This window comes from Plutella xylostella, chromosome 27 (genome assembly GCF_932276165.1).
Source record: "Plutella xylostella chromosome 27, ilPluXylo3.1, whole genome shotgun sequence".
NCBI lineage: Eukaryota > Metazoa > Arthropoda > Insecta > Lepidoptera > Plutellidae > Plutella > Plutella xylostella.
The window spans coordinates 7,708,208-7,736,170 of record NC_064007.1 but is presented as its reverse complement, the minus strand read 5'-3'; the positions used below and the strand labels follow the sequence as shown (position 1 = coordinate 7,736,170).

Sequence of the window (27,963 nt, the reverse complement as noted above, 5' to 3'; positions counted from 1 at the left end):
TACTTTCAAATTGAAGTCCACCTTAAGTACACTAATTTAATAAGCACTTTGTTTTAATTTTTATATATTTTGTACAGAAAAAAATAAATAAACAGGTAAGGATAAAGCAAGGATTAAATTATTTATAATATTAAAATTAAGGATGGATTAATTTGATGAGGCAGGAAGAAGGTAGGTACATCACTAAATGTTAAAAAAAAACGATTGCATTAGTGTGCGTGTGTTGTGCTATGGAATGTGTACTGAATTTATTAATATTTCTCGATTTTTCACACTGAAAGATGTTTACAACAAGTTAATTCTATTTACGTATGAAACCAGTGAAGTCTGACACACATTACATACGGTTACGCATTCCAGGAACGGCTTACGTGGTGTTAATTTAATTACTGAGAGACGACCTTTTATACATAGCTATAAACAGCTGTGGGTTGCCTAGCCACTTGTTGCACCTAGGTACTTTCAAAAACTTTGTTTAATTTTCCTGTTTCTGTGAGAAAGTGAACTTAATATCTAGTTTAGTCATGAACAGTGTCTCAGATAGTCGTTACGGTGAATGTTTGCGTAAGATCGTGGGAAATTAGTGTTGTGTTCATTAACGATAAAAAGTCGTTATTTTATTATGCACCTGCACCGCAGTGCAGATGATACGTTGATTGCGGCAATGCATTTGTTACACAGTGATCATTATACGACGGACGGACATACTGTACTTAAATCCAGTTAGTTACGTTGAAACCGCTTCGTGTTGTGATGTCGTACTCCAGGTAGAAACACGAGCCCCAACAAGTTTGAGGAGTCATCAATGCGCAAAATGACTCATACTTTTTGGATACTGGCACGTTGTAAATGTTTTGTTTGGAATACCATTCGCATGAATAAACAAAGCAGGATCCTAGGAAAGGGCCAATCAGTGTAGCTTTAAAGTTGAGTGTTCTAAATTTGACTTTTGGAGGGGATTCAAAAGTTTGTGCAGTAAAATGAGTTAAACTTGGAGAAAATGGCTCAAAACTCCATGGATTCTGACAGACTGTCTTCTGCTGGCATATCTACACACAGCTCGGGGACTGCTGGCACTGTCGGGGGTTCCGTGGTCGGAGTCAGGGTTGGGGAACAGAACCACAAGAGAGATGATGAAGATGACTACAACCTAGGCCCACTACCTCCAATGTGGGAAAAGGCATTTACTCCCACAGGGGAAACTTATTTTATTGAGTAAGTTGCTTACATATTTCTTATCTATTATCTATACATAATAATGGTGTGGGTTACTTAATAAATATAATTATGTCAGTGTAACAATAACAAGCATAAAATCAATTTCTATTATCATTGCTTCAATAGTGATGGTTTTTGTAATTGTAATTTGTTAATACATGTTTCTAAATCCTGATTGGATCTTATCCTACTTATTGCTTTTTTTTATTAGGTCACTTGTACAGGTATTCATTTCTTCAATCATGTAATAAAATATTTATGACTATGTAAAAAAGCATTAAATTACCAATCAGCCTAAAAAATTAAAATGGACATAGGGAAGTACAGATATTTGGGAGCTATGCTACCACAGACATGATATACCTACAGACACATTAAACTTATAACACCCCTCCATTTCCATTGGGGGTTAAAAATTACTGTCATAGTATTGTAACACCTTACCTACATAACCTACTTGTTTTAGTTACAAAACACTTTTTCATAACAAACAAGAATCTGTTTTGTTTCCTGACAGTAGCCGTGGTGTAAATATCTTGCATTGTGTATTTTGTGAACTGTTTATTGATTATTATGAAGTTTAAAAAGTTACATTATAAAATTATTTTACTGTGCTATGATTATCCATTCAAAAGGTTGGTGTACCTAGTACAATATGTTCCCTTCAGTTACCTTAGGGATTATTAAAGACTTTTGAGTTAGTATTATGTATTAGAAGCACAAAATTGATTGAAATTGGTATTAATATATGGGTAGCAATAAAACGAGTGACTGTAAAATACAGTTCTAAGTGTCAAAATTAATTAATTTGGGTTATAGAATTACTAAGTGAGCGACTGACTGCGAGTGACGAGAAATCAACAGAACAGCAACTTACAAACATTAATTTGAGTTACTTAAAATACAAAATGAGCAGCTTCATAATATTTGAGCGACCTAATATTTGTTTGAGTGTCAACGTTACGTCCTGCATTTTTTTCAATATTTGGCAAATGTATTATTTATACTGAGCGGCATTTTATCTTAAATGAAGTGTTTCGAATACAAAAACCACTTTGAAAAATACACTAATGAGCAGAGTATAAAAAACATACACTCACGCCTTGTACTAATGTACTCCCTTGCGGGGTAGGCAGAGGTGCATTGCTGCACCCACTTTTCGCCAGAGCGTTATGTTAGTCCCAGTCCCAATGTAATAGGGGGCGGGCCTATTGCCATTTTAGGGGCACATCCAAGACCCGAGAACAAATATCTGTATTTAAACAAATATCTGCCCCAGCCGGGCAATCGAACCCGGGACCATCGGCTCAGTAGTCAGAAAAAAGATAAAAAATATTTATTCGGTGACCAGCACCACACACCAAAAATACACAAGGAAACAACAAATAAAACAAAAGAACTTATATGACTAAACTTATAGTATAGTTTAAATCTGTAGCATTTTCGTTGCAAAGCAAAGCAAAAAGAAGCGTATCAAAATAAAAAAAAACATAAGCCCTCAAATAGAATATCAGTAACCAATAATCATTAATAAAGCAGCATACAAAACTTTGCTCAAAGTGAACTTTTTAGTAGTTCGTTAGTAAGTATAACCTCACTTAGAAAAATCGAATCTATCTTAATATTGAAGTTGCCCTCTCTGTATTTCCAGTCGCTCACTTAGTAATTAAGTCGCTCGGATAAAATTTTAATATCTGAAATGGATTTATCATAATCCACTTTTTGTAACCTCGTTTTGGATTTTATTATAAATCAATATTCGTCGTCAGTTTAGTTAATTTTTCGCTTACTAAAATTCATACCGCTCAAGTTATTAAAACAGTATGTCATCATCAGTCGCAAAGTTTTTTTTCGTTCGCTCGTTTTATAATTCCCCTTAATATATTATGTATTAATCTATTTAAAAAAAATTACAATTTGTGGTAGACCACTCATCTCACATTATAGTTTATCCTCGAAGTGTGGATTACATGAGTCCTAATGTGTAATATAATATTCATAGATACAATACAATAGTATCCATTACTTATGTATATTTCCTACTTTTGGACTATGTAATATGAATAACTCTTATATTCATAATTTTCAAAAATCATGATTTTGAAATCAGCCTCACTTTAAATTAATAATAATATTTTGTTGTATCTGAAGATCTTCACCTATTTAACATGTTTCTAATAACTTAGTACTAATAAATTTAATTTACCTAGCTAGCACCAGCATAAATTCACTTAAAAAACAATAAATCTATAATAATAATTAAGTATATAGGTCTGCCAATTGTACTATTTATTTTCTGCTTTATGTTTGTGAACTTTTGTTTGAGTGCAACAAAGAGTATATCTTTATCCTGTCTTTTCCAGCAACAACACTGGCACGTCCCACTGGCTGGATCCGCGCCTGGCCCGGGTCCGCAAGCATTCCCTCGGAGAGTGCGGTGAGGATGAGCTGCCTTACGGCTGGGAGCGGGTCACGGACGAGAGATACGGCTCCTACTATGTGGATCATATAAATAGACGGACGCAGTATGAGAACCCTGTGCTGCAGGCTAGGAGGCTGCGAGGTGAGTTTTTGTTGTAGTTTAGATAAGTTTAATAAACAGGCTAGTGTTATAGAGAAAAATCATAAGATTATGTATTACCTAATACTTACAGAGCTGCAGCTTTGGTTTCTCACTGAGATCAAAAGAATGCTGTCAGTTGCAAAATCGGAATATGTACAGGAGATATCACCTACCTTCTGTTAGTTTAAGATAAAGTATGAAGAGCTGAAAGTTTTTTTCACAAATTTTCCGAAGATGTGAAACAAATATTCTTCAAAAAGCTGAGCTCAGCCATCCTCTTTCAGCTTATTACTATACCACTTATCCCGCAGCCTATTCCACTAGTGTATAAACAACTTGAGCGTCCTCTCCTCCCACATCCACTAACAGCCTCCTTCCACTTGCAGCAGAGAAGCTGTCTTCAGAGGGCGGGCTCGACGGGCCCACGCCCACCGGCGAGCTGCGCGGCGACCGCTTCACCAGGCAGCTCACGAAGGGGACACAGGTGAGTCAGGGTCACTGGTTGTACAGTAGGAACCACTTAAATTGACAGCGCATATGTCAGGACACGTGGTTCAAGTACACATAGACAAACATTGGAGCTGGACTTGCGTGTGTCATCCTGGTGAAAGGATTAGTCAGATTAGGTATCAGTAGCTGACTGCCCATGGTGCGCCCGAAGTTAGGTACAATTCATACGTCACTCTGGAGGCCCCTTCCAGAATTAACTAATGCAAGGTCACCGTACACTAGGACCCACGTAACTTGACCGCAAAATTGCCAAAGGAGGGAAGGAATTGGTTATTGGCAATTAGTCTGCAATAAGTTTGTAGTGTTTAGATAAATATTTAAATAAGTGAATCACTCTTTAGTTCCCTTTGGACGTTCTTACCTTACCAAGAACCTCATACCATGGTTCTTCTATGCATAATAACCTCTGAATCAGTTACATAATTTTCACTGAAAAGTTTCCCATTTACATGTTAAGTAAGAATTCATTTTGGTTCAAATTAGCATTTATCTTGAACAATGGCTGTGTAATTTGACTCTGCATTTTCAGTGTTGCATGGCCTACATAGCCTAGGAGTACCTAGAATGATCAGGTTATACTACGCTCTGTTTGTTTTTTAACAGGACAACTTTCGAATCCTGTAAAGAAAGGGCTATCCTATATTGTATACTATTGTTTCTGCAAAGAAAGTACTATCCCATATAGGTGTAATTTTTTTTTGTGTGCATAATAATTAATAAGCATAATATACTTAAACCAGTCGCATTTAATGAATGCTTCATTGACTTATAAAGCATAATATTATGTTCACGGTACCTATAAGTGCGTATTATAGTAGAGTATAGTTTAGTCAATGATGTCGGGTGATCTACTTAACATGTAAATTTTGTAGATTATCTGTACTTAGCTGGCTCACAAGCGATCTTTTAATTAATTCGTAAGCTAAAATAATTATGTATATATGTGTAGGTATTTTATAAGTTCACAATCCGCTTATAGTTAGATACATTGCGTCCACACTTATCAGGGCCATTTAAAGGTGTTCAAAGCAAAGCCATATGAAAATTCTATACTATTTACCATAAATAGGGGTGTTTTTTACATAAATATTATGTTTATCAATTCGAGTCAAACAAAATGCATTTCGGTTTGTGTATTAAGATCGTTTTATTAAGAACTATGTAACACAACGATAAAAAGTAAACAGGGTTAACATCTTCTTTGTTATTTAATGAAATATAAACCAAATACCTTGTTATCAACGAAATTATACTTCGTCGCTTGTTAACAACCAACTCTAAAATCACGCACGACTTAAATAGTCATTCTTACTCCTATAGGTACGGTCATGTGCAGAGAAACCTGACCTCCCTCTCATAGTAACAATGCTTCTGTGAGGGGTCAGATTTCTATGCCTTGTATTGTACATTGTAGAAGTTGAAATTCCACCCTGTGTATTTTACATAATATTTACCCCAAAATTTCTAACTCTACCCCCTCATCCCCAGGGTCTCGGGTTCACGCTGATCGGCGCGGAGGGCGTCCCCGAGACGGAGGGGTACCTGCAGATACGCAGCATCGTGCCGCACAGCCCCGCCTGGATCGACGGTATGTCACTTTATACAGGGTGTTTCAAAAAGGGTACTTATACTAATCCGAAGCCGAAAAGGGGTGACTCAGGGGGTCATTCTAAACATAAAGTTGTCCAGAATCAGAATGTTCCCCCCTTTCGGCTTAGTATGCCTTTTTGCAACACCTTGTAAGTATATCAAAAGTTAAACAAAAAACATACGAAAAAGCGCTCTGACATCGATCTTCGCCTAGCTAGACTCGACAAACTACTCGTCTAATGTTATACCTACATAGGTTCAACGAACTGGCGTCTTATGACTATACTCGTATAGTGATAATTCGATGTGTATGTATGGCCCTTCAACTGTATCTGAAAGATGCCATACCTACAAAAATTCTCAACAGCTCTTAAAATCTACAAGCTGACTATTCATCCACAAACTCGATATCTGTACCACCAACCACGTTCTGTCAATTTATAACTGAACACCCGCTTTATTCCCCAGGCGGCCTCCGCCCCGGCGACGTGCTAGTGGCGGTGGGGGCGCGCGGCGTGCGCGGGCTGTCCCACGCCCAAGTGGCGCAGATCTTCGCGAGCATCGCAGCCGGCAGCACGGTCACCCTGCATCTTGTTAGAGGTACTATATACATAGAAACAGCAACAGAGGCTACCAAGCCTTTTATTGGTCCTTCGAGCCGGATCCAGATGTATTTGGTCACCGACTACAACATCTAGTAGTAGAGCCACTGTTTGATGATTGCATCTCTGATCTCTGATTTTACTGTTATCCCCCAAGAGGTGGTCAGAGGAGACTCACTACCGAGCATCCACCTACCACCGCTCCTATAAGCCTATAAACCTACAAACTCCAACAACCATCTTCCTCATCCATCGTACCAATATTATAGAGGCGAAAGTTTGTGAGTATGTGTGTATGTTTGTTACTTCGTCACATCATAACGGCTCAACCGATTTTTAATGAAATTTGGCATGGAGTTAGCTGACACCCTGGATTAACACATAAGTAATCTACTTTTATCGTGGTATTCCCTCGGGAAAACTTTTTAAAAGAACAGCTAGTAATACACATAATTCTCATCCGCAGGCTACCCGCTGTCGTTCGACTCGGCGGACCCGCACACTCGCGTGCTCAGCACTCTGGCGGTGGACGCGAGCGACCCCGCGCCCTCCGCCCGGGCCATGCAGCACCTCACCAGGGCTTTGAGGACCAGGTAACAGTGACACCGGAGTAGTAATAGATAGATAGATAGAGTTAGACCGAGGTATACCAAATAGCAACACCCACCATACAAGTCTAAAGTCGAGCGGCTTGTTTCTCCGGATATCGGCCAATAACACTCGTTCATCTGTTAATGAGTTTAGTCTTGCAAATTGCACGGGAATTGAGATCCCTCCGGCAGGTAAGAGACTCATTGAACAGTCTGACGTCACTACTAGTAGCTTACAGATATATAAATATTGTGCTACTATGGATATCGGGCAATATCACATGATGTCTTGTCTCCTGTCACATCGGTATAGTCTTGTAAATTGGACTTTGGGCTTTGATGACCAGGTAACAGTAACACCGGAGTAAATCAAATAGTAACTTCCACCGTAAAAGTCTAAAGCCTACTAGCTAGAGGTCTAAATAAATGTCGAGCGGCTTGTATTTTGTATCTCTTTACTATATCGGGCAATATCACACGATGTCTTGTCTCCTGTCACATCGGTATAGCTATGTAAATTGGATGCGAGCGACCCGCTACCCGCTATCATTCGACTCGGCGGACCCGCACACTCGCGTGCTCAGCACTCTGGCGGTGGACGCGAGCGACCCCGCGCCCTCCGCCCGGGCCATGCAGCACCTCACCAGGGCTTTGAGGACCAGGTATGATGAACTTTGGCTATAGGGATTTGTTTAATAGCATGCGGATTTGATCACGCACGCGGGATTGCCCTCATACAACAGTTAATACGCATGCTATTAAAACAGCCTTATTGCTACTCATAAATAACGGATAATCGTAAGAAGCCTCGCCCAACACAATTGAGTCTTCTTCTTAGCGTGTCGGTGGCTAACACGGGACACTAGAGCGGGACTAGAATTGGTCACCGTTGTCAGAGATTCAGCCAGTTAGGTTAGCGTCGGACGTTGACCACACACCAGACTGCCATTTATTTCTTTCGGAAAACTAGCGACTATCATAACAGTAAGCAGTTACATATTAAAGTAAACAAAGCCATTAAAAGTTTTAACTGTAAAGTACATAGATTACAGTTGATATGTCACTAGGAGAGGCCCCTTTCTTGTGTATAATACTAAATTTAATGCTCAACTTCCACGTCTCAGGTTCAACCTGGAGTCCCCGGAGCGCGGCGACACGAGCCCGAGCCGCGACGAAACAGACGCCTCCCCCGATGCGCCGCACAGCCCGCGCCAGCGCAGACTCATGTCCAGGTAGGCTCTATTCTACTCTGTGTGGGGGTGTATGTACCTCAGGTTCAACCTGGAGTCCCCCGAGCGCGGCGACACGAGCCCGAGCCGCGATGAGACAGACGCATCTCCAGATGCGCCGCACAGCCCGCGCCAACGCAGACTCATGTCCAGGTAGGCTCTATTCTACTCTGTGTGGGGGTGTAACTTGTAAGTATCTGCACTTGTATCTCACATCACACTTACGATTTCACGCTCTTTCAGCCTTTTTTTGTGATTGAAGTATAGCGGCGAATGTAACTAGCAGGATAGATTTCGCAGCTTCATAGAAAACTTTTAATTCATATAGGTATTTAGTGTTGCCCAAATGCAAGAACAAGACGAGACTTAGCCAGTCTTGGTCTTGGTCTTGCGCCAATACACCTGGTCTTGGTCTTGGTCTTGGTCTTGCGCCAATACACCTGGTCTTGGTCTTGGTCTTGGTCTTGCGCTCCCAGTCTTGGTCTTGGTCTTGGTCTTGCAGCAAGAGTCTTGCAAGTCTTGCAATTACCTATTAGTCTATTACTATTTATTAAAGTTTACTTTTTGATTTTAATAGATATTTTTTTATTCGCTATGTTTATGGTATTAGTCGTAATGCGCATAGGTCCAGTTTTTCATTTTCTTTGATACAGTTTTTTGCATCTCATAGAATTCCTAAGCGTACTTACCTATACACCGAACTGTTACACCTAACTACTCAGTGAAATAGCGCTCTGCAAGACGCAAGAGTCTTGCAGGCTATGTCTTGTTCTTGCTCAAGTCTTGCACGGTCAGTCTTGGTCTTGGTCTTGCTAAAAATACGCGGTCTTGTTCTTGGTCTTGGTCTTGCAAAAACGCAAGAACAAGACCAAGACTGCAAGACCAAGACTGAATTTGGGCAACACTATAGGTATTGTATTTGAGTTTTTGGTTAACTATGTACGTGGCCTGCGCCTAAAAGTATACAGGCGGAGTTTTTAAAATAGCGATCTCAAGCTCACATGCTGCTCAAGCACATCCACATAAACACCACTGCTACACATATCACACACAGCACGTCCCCGGATTTATAACAGATGTAGCTGGTCCCTTCATCATCAGGGATCGCTATTTTAAAAACTCCGCCTGTATACTTTTAGGCGCAGGCCACCGTACATTTATCCCACTGCTGGACAAACGTGTTTCTAAGGCATCTTTGTCTCATCATCAGTGGCCACAGCATCTTAACAGATGATAGTTACAGCATATCCAGAGAGGCACTAGGTGGAGGATGGCACACCACATCTCTTCCGGTGGCTGTAAAGTCCAATCGCGGCACCACACTTTCTCCCACAGATATCGCAGGTGAATTGCGAAACCGCACAAGGTACTTGATTGGTACGAAGTCTTTTCCGCTTTATATTGTTTAGCCAGACATCGTCGTGTTTTTTAACTCCCTGCTTTAATACGCTCCGCCATTTCGATCTGTCGTGCGCCACAGTCTCCCATGTGTCAGGATCGATTCCAAAGGAAGTCATGTCGCGCTTGCAGCAGTCCTTGAAACGTAGCATTGGACGTCCCACCTTTCTCTTAGCGAAAGCGATTTGGCTTAGCAGAGTACGTCTTGGTAAACGAGTGGCATCCATCCGATGCACATGCCCCCGCCATCGCCATCTCCATGCCATCTTTGTCTAATTAAACAAAATAACTATAACAACAGCAAACTAACATAATTCTACATTACAGATCGTTCGACCTGGACGAGTTGGGTACAAGCAGCGAGTCGAACCCCGTCCCACCGAGATGCCCGTCCGCTGATCACCTATTGTCATTAGCTCCCGGTTAGTATGAAATATCCATTTATAAAAGAATTGCCTCTGCCATTATTAGCCCACGGCTGGATATAAGCTTCTCTGGAGGTAACTTCGGCTTTCCTCATACGGCCACTATCCCCTATTTGCTTAACATGGTCCAGCCGCACCGCACTGCAGCAATGGGGCCTCGACCTAAACAAAAAGACGCCCAAAGCGAATATTTTAAATACTACCTATGTAGTGATCTGTAGTAATACTACCCTCATCTCCACAGAGCACACCTCCCGCCGCTCGCAACAGCTAGAAGGCGGGCGCGCGCTGGCCGTGAGTCTGCGGCGCGGCGCCGGCGGCTTCGGCTTCACCATCGCCGACAGCACGCACGGACAGAAGGTCAAGAAGGTACGGTTGGCTAAAGAGATGTGTAATGTGTATGCCACCCCAAAGGCCTTTAGGCCTATGGCCTTCTATCCTTGTTCTTCAGACATAAAGTCAAGAGCTAGTTTTGCTCGCTGTGATGAATGATGATAGTGATCTTAAAAAAGGATTCTACATCCAGGTGTTAAATGTGGTCTGGGTCATTGGGAGTAGCAATATAGAGGGTGAGGATGGTAAAGCCAGCGGAACAGGGGTCGATTCGTCCTTGTTCCGAGTTTTACGCGGTTTCCTAATATTATTTAAACTGCACCCTGAACCCATGGTTGGCTGTATGTATCTTCTTCTTCTTTAATCCCGTTACTCCTCCGAGGAGTCTGGGGCTGACACCAGGCGCTTCCATGCTTCTCTGTCGTGGGCCAGCAAGTTGAGCTCCGGCCACGACTTCCCTTTCTCTTGGGCCTCGCTGTATATGGACCGCTTCCAAGTATGTGCTGGTCGACCGGGTCGCCTTGAACCGCCCTGGGGTTTCCATTGTAGGGCCACTTTTGGGATATGGTCATCAGGTCTTCGCAGTGTGTGGCCCATCCATCGCCATTTCCGCTCTTGGATGTCTATGTCTATAGGCTTTTGGTTTGTAACCTTCCATAGCTCGACATTGGTGATGGTGTTCGGCCAGTGTCTACGTATGATGGTTCGTAGACAGTTGTTGACGAAGACCTGGAGTTTGTGTGATATGCCCTTAGTGACCTTCCACGTCTCGCATCCGTATAGGAGGACAGTCTTCACATTTGTGTTGAAGATGCGGATTTTCGTGGTACGAGATATGTTGGACGACCTCCATAGGCTTTTTAGCTGCGAGAAGGCTCCTCTTGCTTTGTTGATGCGACTTTCGACATCCCGTTCTGTTCCTCCCTGAGGGGTGATGATGCTTCCAAGATAGCAGAAATCGGCAGCCTGGGTGATGCGGTGGTTTTCCAATAGGAGCGGTGGGTTTTTATCGCTGCACACGCGCATTTCTTCCGTCTTTTTTCTACTGATCTTGAGGCCAGCCATGTTTGCGGTTTTATCCAAGGCTGTAATTTTGCGCTGCATATCATCATGGGTGTTACTCAGTAGGCAGATGTCGTCCGCGAAGTCTAGGTCTTCCAGTGATGATGACGCTGTCCATGGTATCCCTCTATTTTTCTCGTGGGTGATTTTCAGCATGATTGCATCCATGACCACTATAAAGATAAGCGGGGACAGCAAGCATCCCTGTCTAACTCCGGTTGTCACATTGAATGGCTCTGTGAGCTTGCCATTATGAACGACTCTGCAATTGAACCCGTCATAAGCCTCCTTTATGATGTTAACGATTTTTTCGGGTACTCCTTTGTGCATAAGTGCGTCCCAAATAAATTGTCTATTAATGCTATCGAATGCCTTTTCAAAGTCGACAAAAGTCATGAATAAGGGCTTTCTCCACTCGACAGATTCCTCAACAATAATTCTGAGGGAAGTTATTTGGTCCACACATGATGTTCCCCTACGAAATCCAGCCTGTTCTCCGCGGATTGTGTCTTCGATTGCACCCTGGATACGGTACAGTATTATTTTCGAAAGCACCTTGCTTACTGTACTGAGGAGTGTGATCCCTCTCCAATTGTTGCAATCTGTGCGGTTACCTTTTTTCGGTAATTTTATGAGGAGGCCTTCTTTCCAATCAGCTGGTAGGTGTTCTTGCTGCCACACATCATTTAGTAGTGGTTGGAGGAAGTGCGCAGCTGCAGTTGGGTCGGTTTTCAAAAGTTCGGCGGGTATGTTATCGGATCCCGGTGCTTTGTTGTTCTTTAACTCCCTTACAGCCCTTACAATCTCCTCAACGGACGGTGGTTCGGCACTAATGCCATCGATAGTCTAGTCGCTGTATGTATGGTCAGGGATTATAGAGTGGAACAGGAGGGATTATGGTATATAGTTGTTAGCAATATGATCATAGCCTTGTTTTCTGTCAATCATACACATGGTATTGCCGATACATTGTTTGTTTTGAAAATCCCTAATAAATAATACACATCTCCCCCAGGTGCTAGACCGCAGTCGCTGCTGCGGGCTGCGCGAGGGCGACCTGCTGCTGCAGATAGGAGACACCGACGTGAGCCACGCGCCGCACCAGCTGGTCGTGCAGGTCATCATCATCATCAGCCAATAATCATCCACTGCTGGACATAGGCCTCTCCCAAGGAGCGCCACAACACTCGGTCCTCGGCCTTCCTCATCCAACCACTACCCGCCACCCGCCTAAGGTCGTCAGTCCAGTGACTGTGACAGTCGTGTAATAAATACAGGGTGTTGCAAAAAAGTGGCACAAGGGGACATTCTTGGCAAATTTAGTGCTACGGTTTTAGAAAATTCACGAAAATAAATTGTTTATCCATAGTCCTTTGTTGGTCACGTGGCTTATGGATTGGAAGTGATGAGTGAGGTACGTAGAATGTGTCAAAAACTTGCGACGATATTGCTGTCCGCTGTGCCGTTCAAGAAACATTATTTTATTGTTGTGAGGACGCGCTCCGAATCCTCTCATCTTTAGTTTATAAGTGCAAGCTCAATATGTCTTTCGTACTAACCCCATTCCATTGCAGTTAAAAGCTCGTCCACCTGCCGCCATCAACTATAATTATGTCGGCGGCGTACTCACATGCCCACATTGTGCAAGGAGGTTCGCCGCAAAGATCGCCTATATATAAGCCATCTTAGGGCGCAGCGCGCCAACAGAACTAGGGGTCGAAGTGGTCGCCATGGCCGAAATCGGTCGGACCAATCATCATCATCATCATCATCATTCCATTGCACTCTCAGAATAATTATTTATTATTATTGCAGGCTCTAAAAGAATGTCCGGCGATGCACGAAACAATCCTTCGCGTGTGGCGCCCTGATACCACGCGCGCGCCGCGAAGCCGCTCCGCCACGCGCGTGCAGCCCACTAGCAGTATGCTAATTGACATTATTAATACATAATCATTATGTCCATTCACACACCTTGTAAAGAAACCAGTGAAGTATCTATACAGGGTGTTGCAAAAAGGGTATACTAAGCCGAAACCTACATGTGCAGCATGGTATATCTAAGCCTAAAAATGAAATCAGAATTTCAAAATTCGCGTTTTTTTAAAATAATTTTTCATAGAAACTATGTTGGTCACGTGACTTTTTTACTATGGAGAATGACTTTTTTTTCGCGAATTTTGAAATTCTGATTTCGGTTTCGGGCTTAGATATACCATGCTGCACATGTAATAAGATATAGGGTTTAATTTTAACTAAAAACTGTTTGCTTGCCTATCGCATTGGAGTAGCTGTAATGATAGGTTTAAGTTATTAAATAAATAAATAAATAAATAAATGTAGGTTTCGGCTTTGTATAACCTTTTTGCAACATCCTGTATTTGTTTCGTGCCCAAATCAGGGATTATCCGGGACTCATGGCATAAAAGTTAGATCCACAAACCATTACGCCATCTTGTCGTTGAGAAGTCTGAACGACAATGGTCCACTGAGCCCGAATAATTCATCCAGCGACCTTTTCGCCCATAAACTTGCGAGTTAGAGTATCCACTCAAGGATGGTATAATGTTGGAAATATAAACTAGTGAGTTAGAGTATGCATTCAAGAACTTCGCTTTTAGTGATGAAACCTCCTTTTTTGTACCTATGTGTTTGTATATGTCGCAGGCAACTGGTTTAATCTCCTGTTTGATTGAACCACTAGCCCGTTCATTGGATGGCGCTATTCAGTTGTATGACTAAAGGACAACTCGTCAAGTCGTTGATTGTAACGTTCGACGTCTTGACTGAACGTCATTCAGCCAAGTCGTTGAATGGGATATAGTATAGCAACTTTGCAATGTCTGGTTAGGGTGAACATCACCAGACAAGAGTCAACAAAAATACTATGTTACAAAGCTCTTATCTCACAAATTAACTAAACAATAACAATAAACGTACCTTCATATTGTTGTTCATAATTATCCAGCTTCGCCACTTTTTTTCTTTGAAACTATCCGCCCGCGGCGTAATAATAGGTAAATCCATGTTGTCAACTTGTCACACTATTTTAACACAAATAACGCACTTTAAAGCTAATTTATTTGCAAAAAACTAACAAAATAGGTGCTTTTTGTGTCAGCTGTTAGCTGTTAGACGCCATATTTGTTTTATTCACCACCTGACTGATTTTAAGTCAGCTAACTAGTTGGACGTTTTGTGACGCTTGTACAATCAACGTTCGGCATAGTCATACAACTGAACAGCGCCATCCAATGAACGGGCTAGTGGTTCAATCAAACAGGAGATTAAACCAGTTGCCTGCGACATATATAAGCTTTGTAAATTCTGTTCTTGTGTGTGTACATATAAAGATTATTCTAACTATCTAACTTATCGGTATAACCCTTGCAGGTATAAACGCGAGCACGTTAAGTCGCAGTAAGACGCCCACAGCGGAGCAGCTGCGCTCGCCGGCTCTCCACGCTCATGAAGACATACACGATAGACTCAACGGCATGAACTCGGGTGAGTTTCTACTAGGCTTCTTCTTAGCATGTGAATTGCAAAGAAATTCAAAGCTTAATAGTAACCTTTACAGAATTGAGTAGCCTACTCGGCGTCGTCGCTGGAGATTTAATGAGTAGGGTTGATGTAGAGATTCCTGTCCCTTATTTTGAAAATTGCAATGATTTGAATTCTTCATCTGCTACCACTTCCCCGAAATTAAAAAATCCGCTACCAAGGAATAAGCAAAGAAGCGACGTCTACCAAAGAAACGCGATAATTTATTACGTATACAATTAACGCCTATAACCCATATTACTTACCCCAAACCTCCACCAACAGAAGCGACCTACGCCGTGCCAGAACACAAGCGCGAGAGCATAATCGAGCGTCGCCGCCGCAGCAGCACCCCCGGCGCGCCGCTCACCGTGCCCGTGGCCGCCTGGCCCAACCCGCAGCCCGACACCAGCCAGTGGCAGCACCAGGTATGTGGGACACCAGCCAGTGGCAGCACCAGGTATGAGGGTTCTTGAGAAACGACCCTAAATTCCTTCTTTTAGGGTGCTAAAAGCCTTATCGGGGGAATCGGCCTTCTTAAAAACGTTGGAGGTCACGTTCAGAAAATACTTAATGCTAAATGTGATTTACAATAATAGGTCAACTCTTAATGCTAAAGGTCGTTTAAAATGCTGATCTGAACTAGGAAATACCAGAGTTTTTCCTGTATTTCAGATGGAAAAGCTCTAAATTAAACAATTTTAGAATCAAAATAAATAATCTTAGAACAGAAAATATTAAGTAATCTTACTTTCTAAATATTTTATGTTAGATTTATTATAAACAAGGCAATTTATGTTGTTTAGTTATACAGTAATAATAATAAGTTAAATTAATCGGTAACAATTCTCACTTAACAATAGTTAATAAGTTCTCTGTATCTTCGTAGGACATCTCTTGTAGAGATTTCTGGAGAACGTTCTTACACTTGGTGTAAGTTAACGGGTAGAGGACCAATTTAGCATTTAACCTATTGTAAAGGATTGGTCCCAAGAACAAGTAAAACCTAGATGTTAACGCATGTTTGGTTGTTTTTATTGTGCAAACTTTATCTACTCTCCTTTTGTTTGTTAATTCTGGAACTTAATTACTTCTAAAACTTGTAAAACTTAATCACTTATTCATCATATGTTTCATTATATTACAGGAACAAGAAACCTGGCTCGACAACTCATCCAACATCCGCAACTGGGCGGAAAACAGTCAAAAGTGGGACGGAGAGAGTCAGAAGTGGGACGGCAGTAGTCAGAAGTGGGACGCTCGGAACGGCAACGGGTGGGAGAACGGTGGGCAGTGGCCCAGCAATGGGAACTGGGGGGAAGTCCCCACGCCCACTGTGCATGTGGATATGAATGCTGCGTATTGGAGGGGGAACGCTAGTGTAGCTGATTCTAGTGATAATGGCGGTGAGTGTAAATATTTTATTACAGATTTTTCTTGTTAATCTACATTAAAGATTAAGTATTAAACTTTTCAATTTGTTTATTGTAAGGGGTGTGCCTGCTCGTCAGTCTGAGCAACTACAATTTATATGGATCCATTAGTATTAGTTGCTCACAATGACGAGCTTATCTTTACCTCTATTTTTTATCAAAGTGAATTCAGAGTCTTTTTAAAGTGGCTTAGTGCCAATTTCTCCATTCTCGGTTAGAGCATAACCAGGGAGTAGAGGTTATCTTTTGACACATCTGTCATGAATTTTATATGGAGATGTCGTTTAATTCATAAATCAATCCCGGTCTGTTAGATAACCGACAAGGGAGAAATTGGCACTTAACCTATTTGACCCACTGGAACTTCTTCTTTCGGCTTATCTTTTTTTGCCAAACTTAGTAGCTTAATGTACTCTAAACTTAACTCACTAATTTGTCGTATCCTGAAGGTTTCCCTGAAGACGGCATGCTGCACTCGCCCACCACGGCGGCCGTCAGCGGGCTGCAGCCGCCCAACAACAACCACTCTAATGGTCAGTACTAGACAAACAATAGAATAAAATATAGGTTTATGAAACACCACAAAAATTATCAACACAAATTCAGGTGCACTTTATAGAAATAAAGTATTTAATTTTTACAAGTTACCAGCTTTACTTTACAGATTATGAACGTACATTGCTTTGCGTTGCATTTTGCATTGCGGCATTCGCAAAAAAATATCTCTGACAGCCAACATTCCGGTAAAAGAGCAAAAGTACAGTGAAGTTACAAAAACTTTTTCTGATTTTAAAATACGTTGCAAGCTCCTTCTTAGCGAATCGGTGACAAACAGTAGAACTTTATTAGTTGATGACAAATGCATTTACCCACTCACGTCTCAACGATGCATTCTTAAACCAGACACAATAAATTTTTAACTAACCTACTCTATTTTCCTGGGTTGTGACAGGTTAACCATATCTCAGGTCAGGTCTATCGTTGTCAGTATACTTTCGTACACCTCACTAATCACCTGCCATTTCCAGGGCGCCTCCGCAGCCACTCGCCGCCCACCACCAGCGCCAGCGAGCTGGGCGCCGCGCGTATGCAGAGCCAGTCGCCTGACAACAACTCCTCCAGTGGACGGCTCAAGGGATCTCCGCATAGGTATATAGCTTATAATATAAGAGAGAGAAGCATCTCTTCTAATGTGACCACATACATGTGATGAATAAAAAGGACGGATGTACAAGAGTGAACGAGAGGAGATATCAGATATGACGAGAGATACATGAGTTCACGACAGTAATCCCCTAGTCATAAGTGACTCGCTCTTCTCTGTACCTATCTGTACTGACTTGATAGGTCACCAACGCGAGTCATATCACCGTTTTATAAATGAGTATAATACTCGTAGGGTATACACATCTTTAGAATCTAAATAAGCAGGTTTCCCCATCAGGTTTTCCTTCACCGACCAAGTATTAGTTATTAAATTCCTTATTTATAAGAAAAAAACATTTGAAACATATTTCATCTATCCTTGCGATCATGATCAAGCCACCGCGCATTGTCATGAAAATGAATTTTATTAATAAATGTAATTGTTTTCCCGTCAGGCTCCGCGAGACATCTCCCATGCGGCGCATGCACTCCCCGTACTACTCGCAGGACGGCATGCAGCCCTACGGAGGGAACTACCCAACGGTAAATATAATATATATATATATTATTATATTAATTATACAGGATGTTGCAAAAATGGTGTACTTTTCGTGAATTTCAGAAAATCGTAGAACAAAAGCTGGGCAGAATGACGACCTGACGTGACGCTTTTCAGTTTAGTATACACTTTTTGCAACATCCTGTAGCCGGTAGATAAGATATGAAAATCTTTATTTTTAGGCGGTTCTCATATTTCTACGCATTGCGCTATATGTTGCTTAATTTTTTTGTTTACAGGTGAGTATAGACTACAACATTTACTTGTTGTAACAGAACAACGAGTCGCTCGCTGATATGCTCTAGTGTATCATACATTTACGAACTTTTTAGCATGCTTTTGCCTATATTGTAACATTCATAAGACACAGAAATGCTCGGCAAAATGTTGTAGTCGAAGCTAACCTTACAATTATTTCATCTATCTATCTATCTATCGAAGTAATTTGTTCTTTGAGCCCTTACAATGTGTATAAATGTATTATTTTATCATTATTATTGCCATCACCAGGTGGAAGCAGCAGGCGCGGCTGACCCAGCAGCAGACGTGGTGGTTCGTCTAGCTCGCGGCGCCGCGGGCTTCGGCTTCCGCATCGTGGGCGGCACCGAGGACGGCAGCCGCGTCGCCGTCGGATACGTCGTGCCGGGTGTGTGGCCTCATGTAGTCTTCTAGGCTCTACATACTGTAAGCAGGTGGAAGATCCCGAGAACTCAATAGCAGAAGAAGATAAGGTATTTAGGAAACAATCGATACCGTCGTGCCAGGTTTGTGAACCATGCTTCTTGTTCTTGTTACTATAAGCCCAAGGATTCAAAAACAGAAGAAAACAAGCTATTATGTGTTCCGTAGCGACATCTGAAATCCATGTTATGAGATAGCATCTCCCTTATCATCGTAGCAGCTTGCAGTTTTCAAATTTTCGCGCCAAAATCCCACGCTTTCTACGATTGGTTAAGCCTCGGGCGCGGGCGGCGTCGCTTTCTAGCTGTCAGATTAGTGACTTTGAGTGCGCGCGCCGCAGCCCCAAGGATCGCCGCGGCACGCGCCGCGCGTCCCTCCGCCGTCACGCGCGCTCGCGCCCGCGCCTCCGCCGCCGCCGCCGCCCGGGTCCGCTCATCGAGTTTTTCGGAGCTTGATACACAAGGTTTGAAGTTCTGTCGCAGCAGCCGGTAAGTCAATTACCTATCTGACTTAGTGAGTGCTAATAAGGAAAACCAACTAAGGCCACAAGACTTTTTACTTACACCACAATCAAATGACGAGGTGTGTAATTTATCAATTTTCATAAAAGAACCGTTAGTTCCGGCGGCACCATCTTTTAGAGTGGCTAAAATTGAGGAACACCAACACTTTAACAAAAGTGTCTGGAAGTCTTAGGGATATGCGGACACCCATAAGAAATACTTAGCATGTGACATGTCCCGCGTTCGTAGACTTTAAAGTTAACAAAGAGTTGGCCAACGAGTCGAATTCCTGTATTAACTGGCCTCGTATGCAGCGTGGTGTTGCAGAATTATCTAATGCATTTTTAACTCAAAATAAAATAGTTAATTCTTCACTGCAAAATGTTATTGACTGGGGGTCAAAGGTCAATGAACCGATAACAGCTACTACCTTGTATTCGAAAATAAAAGAAATTTTTGATAAAGATTCTAAGCATGAACTAGTCTCAGGATATATTACAGATTATTTGCAGAAAGCGAAAATACGGAACGAATGTATTGCAGCTCGTAGGGGGGCACTTTTGAAACTTCTTGGCGATAAATATATCAGACAGGGCGTAGGCAATATTCCTCTGTCATCTGAATATTTATTTAATCCACTAATGCTGGCAGAGTACATCCATAAGATACAAATATGTTTATTATAGAAAGTAAATTACAAGTGACACAAAATAATTACTTAGCATGTACAAAATGGTTACTTAAACAAACTAACAATAACATTGGTTTTTGATGGTACTTTTGTAAATTTATCGTCACTCCCATGTTGCCGTTAACTCTGCACTAGGCGGTATTGACAAGTTATAACGTGCTACCGTAATATATAACACTGAACCACAACCTTCGACGTCTAGGTCAAGGTTATCGGTCTTTACACAGCCGACAAGACAACCCGCGCGCAGTGCTATGCCGTTACAGTCGGTAGGTAGGTACAGTTGCCCCAGCATACCTACTCTGCTCAACTGTCTAATAAGCCAATGTCCTTTCCTGGTTTTCAAGCAGGGGGAGGAGACAAAAAGATCAATAACAAATACAAGCCCCTTACAATAAATTCAAAGAATCTTATAAAAAATTACTAATTGCCATTTGTAGGCTGCCTTCAATACTACCTTTACTACGTTTGGGAATCACTCATAGCACCACCTGTAGTACCTACCTACCTACTTAAAAGTAATAAAATCAGCTTCCCATTTTACAAAACCACCACTGATTTTACCTTCAGCAGAAAACATAATAAGATTCCATACTGGTGTCGCAAAGAATGCTCGCTCAGATAAACCAAATGTTCACAACAATCACCAATTGGATAGCGGAAACCCTCAGGACTCGAGGAATTCGCATGATTGAGTATCTCAACGATTATTGCCTTGTCAGTCAGTCCAAAGAGAACCTCTTAAACACACAAGAGCAACAATAGACCATTGATCTTCTACAAAGCTTATGATGGATCATCAAAAGTCCATAACGACTCCATCAAAAAGAGCCTGGAATTCTTGGGTGTGGGTTGGGACACACATGCAAACCGCAAGTTCCTCCCACCGTCAAAGACAGACAGTATTCAACAGTCAATTATTGGTATGCTGACATGTGGCAGTTGGAACCTAAAGCAGGCACAACGCCTCTTAGGGAAATTCAACTTTGTAGCCTTCATCACCCACCGGGGAAGGCTACATTGCCGTTTTATGCAAAGACACTGTCAAAAAATCCACTATGCCCCCAGACAGAATTATTGATTCCAGAAGAGATTACATCAGAGCTAAAGTGGTGGTATTCAACAGTCAATTACTGGTATGCTGACATGTGGCAGTTGGAACCTGAAGCAGGCACAACGCCTCATAGGGAAATTCAACTTTGTAGCCTTCATCATCCATCGGGGAAGGCTGCATTGCCGTTTTATGCAAAGACACTGTCAAAAATCTTGTCTATGCCGCCAGACAGAGTTATTGATTCCAGAAGAGGTTTCAACAGAGCTAAAGTGGTGGCTACAGAATCTGCACATCCTGTACTTGATCCACGAACCACAACGAGTGATGAATTACCTGACCACAGATGCCTCAGACCAGGCATGGGTTCCCCAAATAAACGATTCAAAGGTTTCGGCCAGTGGGAGAGTTTACAGATGTCATGACATTGTAATTTGAAGGAAATGTTCACTGTTATAGGTGCCATAAGCATGAAATACAAGACACTCAGACAGACAACAGTATTACTACTACAGAGGGACAACAGGACAGTTATGGCCTACATCAAACAAGAAGGAGGGACCAGGTCGTTGACCCTACATTGCCTAGCCAAGACATTACTGGACCTCATCGACGAGCTCGACAGTATGCTGACACCACAGTATGCTGACACCACAGTATGCTGACACCACAGTACCTTCCAGGCGTTACAATGCAAACTGCTTGTCACGTGGACCAACTCCAGAGTGACACTTACTCAGCCCAGCAGTAGAACGGATCGTCAGCTTTTGGGGCATACATACCTCAAATGTCAACAAGGAAATACCTACACACCTATTTGGAATAAATGGTCGGTTTGGTGCTCTAAGCTCATTGACATATATATTACTGCGTAAGGACAGGCCCAACCACTCAAGAAAATGGCACCCGCACGTTGGCCCTAAAATAGACATTTTAGGGCCAACGGTCCTCATCGACAGTTGTCTGTGACGGAGAGATGAGTCTTTGTTTCTTGTGATAAATATGCCTATTTTTGTTGTGAAAGGCTAAAAAACTATGATACAAAGGTCAAAAAGGAATATGGAATATCGTATCATCCTTAATTAATAAATAAACACATTTTAAAGCGATAATTATTTTACTACCAAAGTCTACAATGGCCGCACGATGTAACCTTGTACGGACGTCCGCATGCAACTCACTCATATTATTATGTACTTACCTACTGTCCGGTGACGGTAAAATATGAACGCACGTACAAGGTTGCGTCGTCAGGATAAGTAGCTCGGCTCTCTCTGACATAGTTCCAACAAATTATGACAGAAGGCAGATATTTTGCTTGTATGAAGAAGGTTTGAGTAAAATGTTCTGAAGGGCGTATCCTTCCTTTTGAAATCATTGTCTAAGCTACATATAAACAAGTTTATTCCTTCGTCAGTAATGGTCGCAAAATATTTAGCTTCTATATTTCTTAATGATGGTGTAGCGAGTCCGCGTTGTTCTATGGTGTAGCTTATCGATCTGTTCTTGTTCATAAATCTGTAATTTCTATAAAAATATCACAGAATCTGGTCGTAAAACACGTTTTAAAGGCTATTTCAGTAGCAAAACCTGTGCCCATGAAGCCACCCATGTGGAATGCACGTGTGCTCATAGAATATCTACAGCATTCTTCTCCGCTGGTAGATAAATTTTTTGGAGTAACTAAGAGAACAGCTACTTTACTCCTATTATACGAGTAATCGGGGCGCAGGGTACATGATTTAACTTTGCTGCATTGTGACAATGATCATTTAATTGACGATGGTAAGAGTATAGTCATAGTTCCTGTGTTTGGTTCAAAACCAGATACAAACTCATATCCACAGTCAGGTTAGAAGCTGCTATCGGGGGCAGATAATAATATAGATGTAATTAAAAAAAAATAAAAAAATAATAAAATCTGCTAAATGAATTATTGTGTGATATACATGCCTAAATAGGTATATAATTATTCTAAGTTTGTTGTGATTAGGTCTATTAGGTTCATGGCCAATTTATTTTTTAATAAATTAGTATAAGGTATTTTAATATGGTCACCTCCATTTCATTGGTATTTCCATAGTTAGTACCTATATTTCTCATCACGGATTTATATCTGATGATCAAAGTAAGTTACCTACTTCACATTATTGCGTCATCTCTAGCTGCCAGGTGATAACAGACATTTCTCATAACATGGATTTCAGATGTCGCTACGGAACACATAATATTGGAGTTTTACCTACCATTAAAACTCTTATTATGTTTCCAGCGACATCTGAAATCCAGCAAGCGCTACCTGGCGCTGCTATTATTATTCGGGAATATAATGGTGGAAAAGTCACTAATCTGACAGCTAGAAAGCGACGCCGCCCGCGCCCGAGGCTTGACCAATCGTAGAAAGCGTGGGATTTTGGCGCGAAAATTTGAAAACTGCAAGCTGCTACGATGATAAGGGAGATGCTATCTCATAACATGGATTTCAGATGTCGCTGGAAACATAATAAGAGTTTTAATGGTAGGTAAAACTCCAATATTATACGCAAGATCAGCTTTATAGGAATCGATCGATACCGACTTCTTCAGGTAATTTTAATGGGTGAGGTAACCCTGCGTGGTTTAAGCGGCAGGTTTTTGTTGTAAACTCTTATGTACCTATTATAAAATGTTTTTGGAAAATAAACGAAATATAAATAAAAATAAAAGACGCGTGTGCAGTAGGGCATGCAATACCGCAATACCGGTATTCGTAATACCGGTATTAGGGACAAAATTCACGCTTTTTTCAATACCGGTATTGAAAGTTAATACCGGTATTGAAGTAATACCGGAATCGGACTTTTTTAGGCTATAATAAAGCGATTAAGATATATTATTCCTATGTACTGTGAAAGCGCACTTGTTTCCAACCGTTTCATGCAGTTTTCGGCCGTTTGATATCTACTGTTGTCTATGCGTAAACGGACACTGCATGTAAAAATAATAATTATTGTAAAATTTAAACTCTAATACTCAATTCTCGTCAAAAATCTATTACAAAAAACTGAATTTCATTGCTTTTTCCCGTTTTATTTTGACCTATACGACCTTTAATCACAATATTTGCCATTTATTACAAGGAAATCTAATACGGGTATTGATACCGGGATCCCGGTATTGAGTTGCAATACCGGAACTCAATACCGGTATTGAAAATAGTTCCGGTATTGCATGCCCTAGTGTGCAGAAGGATAGACGTGGCGTCCGCAACATAATACAATGACACGCTTGGCGTAGTATAGAGAGGAGTATGCAGACCCTACATTAATGAAGAGCGCTTGGCGTAGTATAGACAGCAGTATGACACGCTTGGCGTAGTATAGAGAGGAGTTGGTACAGTACAGAGCTCCTGTAGCGGAGAGACAGCAGGCGGGGGCGGCGGGCGCGGGCGACCCCGCGGCGGACGTGGTGGTGCGTCTAGCTCGCGGCGCCGCGGGCTTCGGCTTCCGCATCGTGGGCGGCACCGAGGACGGCAGCCGCGTCGCCGTCGGATACGTCGTGCCGGGTTTGTTGTCTCTTATCTTATCTTATCTGTGGGTATGTCTATCACGTACCTAAAGATATACAAATATTATGAAACCAATACCTGGAGTTCATCTGGTATTCTTAACCACGGAACGACCTGACAGGTCGTAACAGAAGCGGATATAGGCATTTCATACTGAATTTCATTAATACAGATGGCGATCAGTAAATGGTATGCTACGTAACGAACTATGTTACAGCTTAGGCAGCGTTCCCACTACGCCGGACCGGCAGATCTGCCGCGCCGGTAAATCTGCCGGAAGAGCTAGTGGCTGTACAATTTATATGAAGCTATTCACATTATCCCGGGTCCGGCATTTTTGCCGAGCCCGGCATTTCTACCGAACGTTTTGTCACTACGAATTGCCGGTAGAACGACCGGGCCCGGAGTAATGTGAACGAGTTTGTGCCGGTATCTGTCCCCCGCTCGCCCCGCTCGTGCTCCCCTCGCCCCTGGATGTAAAATGAAAAGAATGGAAAATCTTTCCCGTAAAATAGCGTGTACCCAATGTTTTCTTTTATTTTGCCGTCTATTAAGATACCACCACAACACAACAATTTCGTCGTCCATTGTGCGCGCAGGTCCAAATTCAACTGAGGACTGTCTGAATTTCTTCCGGGATCCGATGTAATGTGAACACTCTGTCCGGTGTCCGGTTTTCGGCAGATCTGCCGGTCCGGCGTAGTGGGAACGCTGCCTTACGGTCTATTCACTGGTTGTGTCTTCCACTTATGACAATGGCCCTCTTTCGTCTGTCTCCAGTTCCAATCTGACGTATCTGTTAAATTGCTAAATTGTGATGTCTAATATAACCCTTACCCTCCCCCAGGTGGTCCAGCAGACGGTCTACTCCGACCCGGCGACTTGCTAACCTCAGTGGACGGCATCCCTCTCTCCGGAGCCACGCACGCGCGCGCCGTCGCGCACGTGTGCCACGCCGCTAGCAAGGGACACGTGAGTAGATTGCACAAAAACAGCACTTTATATATTGCACAAACATATATGCTCCAAGCCTTTGTTAAACACTACGAAACTTTACGTTTATCAGAGTACAAATGAGAGTAGTAGATAGCACACCACAGGAGCTTCCCCGACTGACGTATCACCACCTTTCGGCCCTTTTTAACACGCATATAGGGTGCACGCATCCTGTGCAGTTAGCGACGCATCAATTACTTATAATGAGTCTGACTACCTTCTCCTTTCATCACGGTGACAGACCCTAGGACAGACCTAGTTTGTTGCAGATACGCTAGAAGCGAGCGTGACTTTTGACTGACAGTCTTGTGCCGTCTTTCCCCAAGCCATCATCATTTTCTAGCGATACCTGTCGAAAAAGCCATTCGGTCTCTAAATGAAAAGTACGGTGAAAAATCTTATATTCACCTAAAACACCTTATACCACTAACCTCCTATACAATACGCAGGTGACCCTGGGCGTGAGACACAACCGCGCCGACATCCAGCCGCTAGACCAGGGCATGCCGCCGCACCAGCACCAGCCATTACTCAAGTGAGTCACTAGTATTATGATAAATTAACAATTGACTTGACTTGAACATGAGTAAGACAGCTGATATACATACACTGATACTTAGATAAATATGTAGTTAATATAAAAAACAGGAACAAACCAAACACAACACTCTTCACACGAATGTTGGTCCTGGACGGGTCCGAACCAATGGCCCTGAGTGTAGTTCAATACAGCCTGACCTACAGTTTTGTCTACTATGTATTAATTGATAATTTAATCAATCATCATCAGACTTTCAAGGAATACTTTGTTCAGGGGCAAGAGTCATCACCGAAACTACATTACTATCATCTTCCTAAACCAGCTACAACTATAATTCCAGTACGGAGCCAACAATGCATCACATGGCGCCAGCATCATACAACATCTTACACCCCGCGCCCGTGTACCCGCCCGCGCAGGGACCCATGTGAGTACACTGGATTTCTACGGGGTTTTCAAAAAGGGTGCAGTAAGCCGAAAGGGTGCACTCAGGGTGTAATTCTAGATAACTTAAGAAAAAATGTGCTGTTAAGAATGATGAGCTGAGTGAAGCTGAGTGAACTTTCGGCTTACTATAACTGTATTTTAAAACCCTGTAGGTACTAAAAAAACATGACCTGCGGTGACCTGTAAAATGTTAATGCTTTGTAGTCTTCTTCGACACACAAAGAGACGCTGGATGGGACCATGATAGTGTTTCTAAATACCGCAAGGTGGCGACTTCTATTCACTGCTTATTAATCTTTTGTGGTTGTTTACTTCCATCCCGTTTATAAAGTAACATTTTATTATATCCACTAATTCCCTACAGGTACGGAACGCAATACGAGCCCAACGGCTGGTCGATGCCGTTCGACGTGACCCTCACCCGCAGTGAAGGTGAAGGCTTCGGCTTCGTCGTCATCTCCTCCACCAACAAGGCTACTAGCACTATCGGTGAGTTTTATCAACCAACAGATGGCACTAGAAGCGCAATACACAGAACATGTATGCAACCGGAGCAAATTACTAGGAAATCCTACATCGCGGTATCAAAGTTCCTCAGCTACCCTGCAATAAATACAAAGCCCCAACGCAACCGTTGGGCAGCTGCCCGCTAGGCCACACCACACGGCCTGGTCGGAGGTTCTTCCCTTTGCGTGGGAATGCGCTACCATCTCCAGCGTCTTCATACTGTCATTCAAACATTGACAGTATGTTAAACACATTGACGGGTTTGTTAAATAGGTAATTTGCATGGTACTCAGATGTATAACTTTTGGTTTCCCTCCCCCAGGCCAACTGATCCCCAACTCGCCAGCCGCGCGCTGCGGCCTCCTACAAGTGGGCGACACCATCATCTCCATCAACCAGCAGCGGGTGCGCTCCCTGCCGCACCCGGACGTGGTCGCGCTCATCAAGCACTCCGGCCTGGCGCTCACGCTCACTGTGCACAGGGCGCAGTAGTGGCCGACACCGCTCACTGTGCACGAGGCTAATTTGTAGGCATCACTGTGCACAGAGCCTATAGGTACGGGTTTTGCGATTTACGGAAACGAAAAGTTTACGTTTTCTTCTGTCTTCTGCATAAGTTTTATCTGTCAAAAGTTTTTAATAGTTTCCGCTAGGGGCGCCACTTTGTATGCGAAACGTAAACTTTTATAGTTTTCGACAAACTATCAAACCTGTACTAAGACGTAAAGTGCATAGTATTAGCCTTCGAATTCACGGGGTAGGTGCACAGGGCGTGAGTCTTCTACTCATCAATCACTC

At 42.4% G+C, this 27,963-nt stretch overlaps 1 protein-coding gene across 1 annotated transcript; it reads left to right on the top strand.

Annotated features, from left to right (window-relative positions):
* Positions 1–528: 528 nt before the first annotated feature.
* LOC105385503 (membrane-associated guanylate kinase, WW and PDZ domain-containing protein 2) lies at positions 529–27,715 on the top strand. Its single transcript, XM_048630877.1, has 23 exons — positions 529–1,215; positions 3,582–3,781; positions 4,168–4,265; positions 5,780–5,879; positions 6,350–6,481; positions 6,950–7,076; positions 8,198–8,305; positions 10,028–10,122; positions 10,370–10,494; positions 12,536–12,637; positions 13,336–13,444; positions 14,914–15,027; positions 15,349–15,491; positions 16,211–16,469; positions 16,946–17,029; positions 17,525–17,645; positions 18,098–18,185; positions 18,712–18,847; positions 25,522–25,646; positions 26,120–26,205; positions 26,552–26,638; positions 27,023–27,147; positions 27,488–27,715. The coding sequence occupies exons 1-23, from the start codon at positions 1,001–1,003 to the stop codon at positions 27,655–27,657; spliced, it is 2,949 nt and encodes a 982-aa protein (XP_048486834.1). The 5' UTR covers positions 529–1,000; the 3' UTR covers positions 27,658–27,715.
* Positions 27,716–27,963: the final 248 nt, after the last annotated feature.